Source organism: Dufourea novaeangliae, unplaced genomic scaffold (genome assembly GCF_001272555.1).
Source record: "Dufourea novaeangliae isolate 0120121106 unplaced genomic scaffold, ASM127255v1 scaffold56, whole genome shotgun sequence".
NCBI classification, from domain to species: domain Eukaryota; kingdom Metazoa; phylum Arthropoda; class Insecta; order Hymenoptera; family Halictidae; genus Dufourea; species Dufourea novaeangliae.
Genome location: NW_015373942.1, coordinates 464154 through 474313, shown reverse-complemented (window position 1 = coordinate 474313; position 10160 = coordinate 464154). Strand labels below are relative to the sequence as shown.

Sequence of the window (10160 nt, the reverse complement as noted above, 5' to 3'; positions counted from 1 at the left end):
TCCGCCACGGGCTGAGAAATTCGATGAAAGCGCGCGAGTTGAATCCGTTTCAGTCCGTTTGCCCGTTGCGAAGAATTCGATTTGTTGGTTTAGCGACGTTTTCGAAATGCGACAAGTGTCGTCTTATATCTAAGGAAATTTTGCTGAGAGTTATCACGAGTTTTCTAGTTTTATCGCAGAGTTTCGCCGTTGGAATGGTCTCTTATCGTTATTATTCTTGAGTGATAGCCTCGATCGTGAAAGCGGGCCACTCGAGTATTCCAGTGGCACAAGCGGAATCTCTTCGAGAGTGTCTTCGGTACGGCAGTCAGGACGTTGACAGAAGAGACGTTCGTGTCCGTTAAAGAAATTTGGCAACGCTTTCGCGATCCGATCGATCCGCCAGGGTGGGGGGGCCTTACTTCGTTTGTCATTTGGTGTCGTAAGGTGTTTGTGCATTGATACCGTTTAAATTATTCATGGGGTTCTGGATGTTATGGGCGCTGGAGCTCGTCGGCGCGGGATACCCATTGTGGTTATGGGTTGTCTCTCCGTTTGCGTGTCTCTGCGGGCTTCCCGTGGATAGAGTCTGAAAGACAAAAGTACCATAAAGTTAAAACGGGGTTTGACAATTAAAACAATTCGTACGTGTAAATGAAACTATAGAAAGCGTAACGCTTAGTTTGTGGCAGAGAAAATGCATTATTCACGGACATTTAATATATTACAACCTAATATTATAAAATAAAATAACCTAATATGCGAATTCTTTTTGCGCGAACAATTCAAGGCTTCTCTTAATCGTCTATAAATCTACCGGTTCCGAAAATATAGGGAGGTACCCGCGGTCCCATAATTACATTCGCAATCAATCGACCAGGCAGCGGCTTAATCTGATTCGAACAATTATTCAAGACAGAGACTTAAAACTCGGAAGAGGGGAAACGTTCTCGCAGACGAAAGGGGTTGGACGCCACTAACGAATTCGTTTTAGACGCGGTGTTCTTGTTCGTGTACCCCCTCCCATCCCATCGTCTACGGTTCTACTCGAAAAACAAAAGCCCAGAAGAACGAACTTGTATCTCAACTCCGGTCCGTGCAACTCAACTTGGGCGTTTCCTCCTGTCTCTCCTATCTTTTCCCTCTCGATATCCCACCATGTTCGTGTCCCTTTCTTTCTCCTACGCTCGTTTGTCTCGGTCTTTAGTCTCGACTCTATCCGCGAAGCATATTCACGGGAAACAAGAGAGAGAAAGATGGTACCCTCGCAGGGAGGAATGGTAGAGGGTACCGCGGGGAACATGAGATGCCGCTAGGATAGGTAAGTGCCGTTGAAAACTTTAAACTTCGTATCTCTAGCTCCGCGCTGTTCCCTTCGCCATCAGTTTCTCTTAGTTTCGCCGGCGAAGGTGTTAAATTATACAGGCTTAAAATTCGACAGACCGTGCGGCTCAGCCCCTCTCGACCAGAGAATCCTCCCTTACCATGATTTTACCCCGTGAGTGGATCACGCTAACTTTCGCACGACGAACGGTACCGCCCGTTTTCATGATTTTCCCCGTCGTCGCAGCCGTGGCATTACCGAACTGCCTTGGACCCGCGCAGATCGACCGAGTTATTTTCTACTATATCATCAGGAGAAAGAAGGCGAAGATAAATGCCTGGAATAATTCTTGAGGGAACATTGATAAATACAGCCCAGCCACCATTTGAAAGTCCAGAAGTAACACCAGGCGACCGAGAAGGATTCACGGAGTGGCGGGACCTAGTAATTAACTCGTAAATAATTACGATAAAAATGACAAAGCGCCGCTAAAAGAAATGCTTTATCACCCCTCCCGGCTAAGGGGCCGAGTTCTCTCTACCGAGGCAAGAATTTTCTAAATCTTCTTGCCGCAACGAGAACCCTTTTCAGTCCTCCCGGCGAACCTCTACCGGACTCTTTTTCTCCTCCTCACCCTGGCACAACCACCCTTCGGTTTTATCTTTTTCGCTCCGCACCTTTCGCTCTCTTTCGCTGTTCCTTCCGTACACCCTCGGCCGGGTACCCTGCACGTAATTAAGAAATCTCCGTGGAAGGCTACGGACCACCGTTGGTCGGTACCACGGGTTAAATTAAGTCTATGACTTATTCAAGTTTTATCTACAATTGCCAGAGGAGGAATTACCGTGCCCGTGGATTTACTGCCGTCTTTGTAATCAAACGGCACGCGCTCCGCTACAGGATGTCTTCCATGGTCGTCAGGGATACTGTTTTTGGGGGGCTGGCCCATACCAACTATAAGTCACTTTAAATAATCGACGATAACATGGAACGGGTGGTACAGAACGATCCTTGCTTTCTGCACACCGATAAAGACGACTCTGTATTCGAAGGGGCACGTAGAAATTAGCCAGCGTTGTCGGTGGATCAGAATCCCCCTGGAGTTATGATGGCCTGGCGTTTCTCGGGGCTATGGTACACCAAGAAGAGAAGAGCAGAGAGATCCAGATATCTTGGGGGTTCAATGGGACTTCAAATTCTGAGTGTTCAGATGTATTAGGGGCGAAGTTCTAGGTATTAACGGGTTTTGGCAGGATTCAGTCTTCAGTCTTCTCCTCAAGAGGTATCAGAACCCTTAAAAACCCAAGACAGCTCGAGAAACACAAAATAAGAACCCTTTTCACTATACAAACCAACATCAGAAAAACGCACACCTCTCCCAAAGATCCACAACATCAATAGGGATACAGGCTACCACTTGCACCCAATATGGAGATCCCTCCTGCCAGTTTTTTAATTGTTCAGCTGACCGATTAAAAAAGTCTTAGATTGCAATGAATCGTCACAAAAGCAGGGTCCGCTTCGCACGCACCAGTATCAGTCTGTCATTCGATCCCCCAAGAAATTAGATGCAATGCTTGCGAAATACGCGGCAATTAATTCCATAAGGACACGGTTTACAGCCGGAAGCCTCAACAGTGTTAATTGTATGATGCTAGGTCATGAAAGCCTTAAATCTCTCATCAAAAGAGTTGGTCAGATAACCCTGATATATGCAGTTCCATAGATTTCGTGGATTTCTCTTCAAAATGTTCAAATATCTCAAGTTTTCTTATACTCTTTACTATCATCGCAATTATTTAATTCTCAGTAGAAAAACGACAGTATTTTTTTATTTGATCCGATCCAGACCTTTCCCATACGACCACACTAGCACATCGTAAGCGAGCTTCCACGCGAGTCTTCCGCCCGTGAATAAGACATTAATCGCGACTCGGCGTGAAGGTGAAGGCAGTTTGTAACTGACGGTAAATGCGGACCATCGGCGGAGGGGTTTGCCGGGAGCTTGGGAGAATCGCGTGTCATTTGTCCGTTGATCTCCCGCGGCTGGGAACCGGCCAGGTGCTAGCTAGTTCCTCCACAGTGGCGCTTTTCTTACGCGCAAAAATTAGCGCCACCCTCTACAACCATTCACCCGGCCCCCCTTCTGCACCTCGATCCTCGGCCTGGCTATCCGCGGCCGGAAGGCACGAGATGAGAGAATTAGGCGGGTCGTTTATCGAAGGAGGATCATTTGGAACAGAATGCCACGAACCTCGCCATTATACCCGGGGATTATTATATCGCGAAGGATTCCGTTAACGTGCTTCATCATTCGAGATCTCCGTGTGTCTCGTTGCGAAAGAAATAGTGGACGAAATAGACCCTCGGGTAGAGATAATGATTGTTAATTAAGGGAGAAAAAAAAGTACTCGTCAGGGAGTAATATTTCGAGGATTTCAAAGACATTTGTATTAACGTTCAGCCGTACATTTTTTTGTTGTTGTCCCGTGCTTTACGAACGCGAGATTACACGCTATTCTGCCAGTCAATTAAACTCGACGTTAGCGGTTTGCCTGTCGCGCACAAGTGCACAGGAGTTGGTCCGCGCAATAATCGTTGTAAAAGAAAGCCTGGACGACCGTAGCCGTGCCGTTGTTTCACAACTAAACTCATAATCTCGCATAAGCTCGCAAACCGGGCTTTTCCATGTGAGTTTTCCTATGCGCGTGCTGCGCGTAAGGGGCCACCCCGGAGGCTTTACCTGAAATTCACGGGAGCCACGGTGCATCTAATAATACGTTCATTAACAAAAACGACGTACGTGCCGATGCGACGGCGGATATTTCTTTGCCTCGTGTCTATGCTTCCTTTAACATCTTTCTCGTATTCTATACTTTTTCGTAATTTCGTGTTATCTACTGGAATTCTAGCTCGTGTTTTCAAGCGAGAACATCGTGCTTCGGTACACCTGCCGTTCGATAAGGATGACGAATATTCCGAAGTTTAATTTAATTCAGGCCGCCTGCGCGCACGTCTCGCGAACTTTAGAGGGTCTAATCGTCTGGAAGAAGTATAGAAGACGTTGTAATACCTTATTCGCCCGTACGAATCTCGTACTGCACATTGATCCTCTTAAATTCCCATGTAGTCTCCGTCTTGGCATTAGCATATTATCTCTTCCCCTTCCCCCCTCCCTTTCCCCAGCGAACCTCCTTCGCCTGGTACTCTCCCGTTCCTCTTTCCCCTAGTTCTACCCCCTTCAACCCTCTGATTCGCGGAGGACTTTGCAGACACTTGAGAGTTTGTTTTAAAACTCAGATAATCGTTTCGAACTCCCTCTCCCGTTCCACGATCTTTCTCTCTCTCCCTGTCCCCGATTTCATCCCGTCCTTGTTCCAACCCCGTACGACGTCCCAATCCCCTTTCCCGCGTCGCGTTCCGCTTTCTCCGTCGGGGTCTCGAGGGGAAAATTAGATCAAAATAAGACTTCTCGCCAATTTTTAAACGCGTTACACTCGTCTCCGTGGGACGGGACAGGGGACGGATTACGGGTCGTTCATAGGAAGTTTCACGACGATAAAAACGATCCTAACGATCCTGGCGATCGATCGCGACAACCGTGGACGTCTTTCCTAAACGCATCTAAAGACCCCGACTGACGGTTTTGATGGATGAGCCGGGTTGCCTGTTTTCAACGAGTCGGTCGCTTGTAAGAGCCCAGCCGTCGTGGAATATCAGAAGTGGCTGTCTGAAGAATACGACCGATGGTAATTGAATTTATCGAGGGTGATGACCGTCGTTTTTTTTTCTTCCTCCATTCCGCTGCTCCTTTCTCACCCCCCAACGCTGGCTACCTGTTTACCTTGGCTCACTTCGCACGCTCGAGTTATCCGGTAAACGCCGCACGCCCGGGCATTATTTACAAGAGTCGGATCGGGGATCCTCCCCGGGCACGGCCAGCACCGGCTGAGAAAGATTGGGACAGCTGTCTGTTCTCAGGCAATCAGAAAAACTACCATTTCTCCTCGTTTCACCCAAGGCGACTCCGCTATTCCCATAGCCACGGCTTAAGGAGACGCGTAACAGCGTGGAGGGGGTCTGGCAGCTGGCTCCGGCTGGGACCGAGCACCCTCTTCGCGGTTTTTAAGAATCTTAACGCCCTTCCTTCTTCTCTTAACCCATCCCCTCTTGATTTTGTCAAGCCGAGATAGCACCACCGACACTTTGCATTTCGTCGCGACGTCTAATTCCAGCAGCGTGGCTGGTATTTCCAAGGGGTCGGAGGAGGGGGTGTATCCTTTCTTCCCTAACTCCTGTTGATCGTCGTCGTCTTCGTTCTCGTTTTAATCCGTTCCCACGATCTTCTTAAATATGAAATACGTTCACCCGTTCGCGATATGTAATTATATTTTTATTATTAAGGTATTATTGTTTTCCTTTACCTGGAAAATTATTCCGGGGAAATAATGGTTCATCAGCATTGAATAGATGATGAATCCCCTCAACATAGGACAGTTTCGCGTTCGTTACGTGACAATTAACGAGAGGCGATTCGTGATCTGACATTATCTATCCCGTCAACCAGCGGCAACCGGAGACCAGGCTGTCCCCGACGATCGTCTTTTCCATTCAGATGCTAAATGTCACGGCGACATTTACCGAGGAAATAGAACGGCTCTGTTGGATGTTGGGTTGGCAGACACCTTTGAGTGTTCCCGCCGCCGCCGACGTCGCTGCGATCGAAGGTATTCACGCTCCGGCAACGACATGTCAAGAGGGATCCATCAGGCTTAACGTAATAGATGCGCAAACGACATTAGCATGCCACGCCGATTATTGGCATTAGTCTGCCATCCCGTTATTTCGCAGAACGGTCATTTATAACCCTCCGCTGGTAAACCCTACGGCGTAATCGATACTCCCTGAACGGTTCACGGATCCGCGGAACATCAAAGTTGCAGTCAGACTTGAGAAATCGTGTTCCGTATAAGCTACGCTTTGATGATTATACGATTCGTTTTTCCTTGATCAAAAGGGTGTGATACTGCGGTGATATGCATCCTCATTCTCAATTATCTTCCGTTATTTTGACGATATTCTGAATTGAAATTATATTACGATTTAATTAAAACAAAATAGTGGATTGAATATTGGCACTTTCAATATTTAAAAGTGAAATGAATTGAACGATAATTTTGTTGCACGATTATTCGAACTCATGCATGAAATATAATGGTAAATAAATCACATTCTCAAGTAAATTGTTCGTAAAACGGTTCTAAAAATCCCATAATATGATTGGAATTTCAAAAAGCCGTTATTAAGTGTTTAATTAACCCTAATTGTACCTCATTGTACCGTGTTAAGTATCTATTACTTTTACCGAATCAACCATAAAAGTACACAACTTTTCCAGAGCTTAGCATCGTTTTTTCCGGAACAATTTCTTCAGTCTTCTTTTTTCCAACTACCTAGTTTGCACTCGCCACTTCGACTGGGCGTACGTGCAAACTGATATTAATTGAACTAAACACTCACGCACGTCGCGACAGCGTGCACGGGGAAGCGGCGTCGCACGCAGAAGGCTTCCGCGCAAGAACATGAACAGTTACGTGGTGTAGAAATAGAGTCGCAAGGGTTAGCAACCCCTGAATTACACGTAGCTCGCCGGCAGTACGGTTAAGGGGGTAGAAAATTTGCATATTATAAGTAGTACACGCCGCCGAGTCCGATATCATCAGACTCGGGGACCTCGTTATTCTGTGCATGCGTACAATTCGAGCGTGTGCCCAGGCAATCTAGGGTCTTCGACCAGTCTTAAAAGTTTGTCCTGAAACTTCCTTAACGACAGTTTTACGCGACCGTGCGAGACTTTCGACTAATGAACAGGGATCAAGGTTGCCCCCAACTATGTTCCCCGAACGAAACGTTGGCTACCAAAGATTACGAAAATTGAGCGGTGAACACAATGATCTATCGTGGATTCGTTGAATTTTAAAGGATACAGGACAGGGTTAGTCGATAGACGATGGTCGATTGGTAAATATTACGCTTGGTAAATTACGGTACGTGACGTAAGCACGTTAGGGGACGTAAACATCCTTGCAAGACGGAGGCAGGATTAAGTAGATCGGATCCATCTCGGGTCAGACAGGACTGGGGTTCTCGGTACAGCAAAGGCTTAAGATATTGTTCGGAGGCACGGCTGTTGCTTTAAGATAATCAAGAAACCCAAACGGCTTAACGCGACGAGTTCATAATTCGAACTTGTAAAGGGCACTCTATCGAGAAACATTCTTATCAACGTTGGAAAAGTCTATTTTCCCTCCTTCTATCTGTAGTATGCCGTGTGTGGCTGCATAGGAACCCTAAAAATTAGGAATGCTTATCGCCGAATGAAATATTTACGAGAATTATGCGTGAATGAGTAGTGTTTGCACCGATACAAAAGATTTCCGTGTACCTGTTTCGATTGCCTTGGTGACAGTAACTTAGTAAATGTTTAGTTCGAATAAGAAGGATGCATAGTTTGGTGTGACTTGTGAGTAATTTAGAGAACGAAGAGCACATGGTTTCACGTAAGTTTACATGTACCTTAAATAATAGATTAAGCTCTCTAAATTCTTAAGAATCGAAATTTCTGAGATCGTCTTTCAGGTCGTGTAATCTAAAGACATTTTTCGCAGGGAATAGGGTTAATCGCTTGATCGGGTACACGAATTTTCGCTAAGTAATTCCACTTAAGACGCCGGGGCGAATCCTTATACAAAGAGTAAATTCTTTCGTACGTTCCAGTGCCGCTCTAGAAGACGGATCGTTATGGTATGCGATGAGGCTTGCTTAACGGGCGAGCTTAATTAATAAGGACACGCGATATCCTAACTCGTAAGACGATGGTGGGGTGTAGTAAAGCATAGCTGAAGCCTCGGGGGAGTCCTTTGTTGTCGAGAGGGTCAGGATGAGCGACCTGCCACTTTAACCCACCTTAAGGGGTTACGTCTTGAGGAGTTTTGAACCTCTGCCGAACATCCGATGATCGTAATCTCCGGAAGATTCAAAGCAAGCCTGGTCGATGTGTACCAGAACATGATACACCTGCGTGGTCAGTTTACGGATTTAGAATGCAAAAGCATGAAGGATAGTTTTATTTATCCGAATATCAATGTCTATGATATCAATAAGAATTTGATGAACTGTATAGCTCTTAGGAATAATCACTGATTATTTCCTGGTTTCTACAGTTTTTGTGCGAATTCCAAAGAACAAAAACGAAGCGTACACAATTGTTCTCCTGATGAAATAACATTTGCTTATGATTATTTTACAACAGATTGCAAATAAACGAGGATAATAAAAAAAAAAAAGGAATTACCGGTGGTTGAAGATGCGTCACTTGTCGCTTGATCTGTGCCAGGGTTGCCGTTGGCGGCGGATGTACCGCCATGTTCGCGAAAACCTGTCTTTCCTCGTAGTCGTACTCGCACAGAATTTTGTTCTCGTACAGGTAGTATCTATCGCCGATGCAGAATCTATAAAGAGAATGAAAAAGTTCGGTGAAAAAACTTGTCCACATAAAAATGTGTTAAATAATACGACAATAGATTCTCGGTACATTTCGCAGAGGTTAATATTATTAAGACGTCGTGATATCATAATGATCAGTACGGTCGACGAGACTCTCAAGTGGCAAAGATTCGAGGAAACTCCCGGGGCCAAGGGTTGTCGGCGAGATAGGCGGGGGTAGTAAAGCGTGCTAATTCCTTTTAAGGCCCCTTTCCGTTCCGCCTCGTCGAGGAAATTGCGAGAAAATAAAAACAAGCAGCAAAACGCCTAGGCGGTGTGGCCCCCGTAGCTTCCGACAGTGTCTTCGAGGTCCTTTAAATGTAAATTTCCACTCGATTCGCAGACGCTACATCGTAGCTGGATTACCGCTCGGTCTTTTCCTACTTCCATACCTTTCTCCCTTTTCCTTATAACACGATCATCGTGATTCGATAACGAGATCTCGCGCGGGTCTAAGAATCGTACGATTTCACCTGTAAACCGAACGGAACAAGCGAGAATCATTCGTAACGGTGAAGAATATTTTTCCTGGTAATTTCGGGCATCCAGGTAATGCGTGTTGAAATTCAACGTATGAAATCGCGAGGATTTTCCAGCGATCCGTTGCGGTATCCAACTATGTATATACACACACCGAGGCAGATCTCGGAATGGTGGCGAAGTACGAACGTGCTTCGCTTGCGATATAAGAGAAATAAGGTTACCGCGAGGGTTATACGCATCGACCAACTGTCGCCCCCCCCCCTCTTCTGCGGCAGTGGGTGCCTCTGAAATCAAAGATTTCGCATTTTTCGTTTTTATTGCCGGCTTAAAAGTCAATTTTTTCTCTAACCGCGCGCCGAAAGAACCGGGGGCGTGCGTTATCCGGGTGTCCGCATAAAGGACGATACGCCGAAAATGCTAAAAAGCCTCGGCGAACGGGAGGATCGTAAGGGTGGCTGGCTTCCAACGAGCACAATAGATCCACCGGGATCCATGAGGGACTCGAAAATCGTTTTGTCAGGATACGCGGATGGCGGTGTCTTGAAATTCTTGTCAGGTGCCGTGAACATCGCTCTCCGAGTGTTATACGTACTCCGTATCGACCGTGATATGACGGGAGCCTGTCCCCGCGATTTGTCTCGGGCGAATAAAACGCTTCGAGCTGGCGCCCTTATTATTTAAGCCCGTAACGGGTCACGTAACTTTATGGCGGGTGTACGCAGATATCAGAAATGGACTCCTAGATGCGAACCTTTTGGTGCTAAACAAATTTAGCTTTGATACACTGCTTGAAACAATTAGGGGATCAAGTATTGCAATTATTTTAGCG

General features: G+C 46.2%; 1 protein-coding gene across 1 annotated transcript in view; it reads right to left on the bottom strand.

Moving 5' to 3' along the window:
• Positions 1–409: 409 nt before the first annotated feature.
• The window catches only part of LOC107185866 (LIM domain only protein 3-like), a 33184-nt gene continuing 23433 nt past the window's right edge, over positions 410–10160 (bottom strand). Inside the window, exons 4-5 of the mRNA XM_015573638.1 lie at positions 8658–8814; positions 410–568 (exon numbers count right to left, since the gene is read on the bottom strand). Coding sequence (XP_015429124.1) covers positions 410–568; positions 8658–8814 — 316 coding nt within the window. The remainder of the gene's footprint in view (positions 569–8657; positions 8815–10160) is intronic.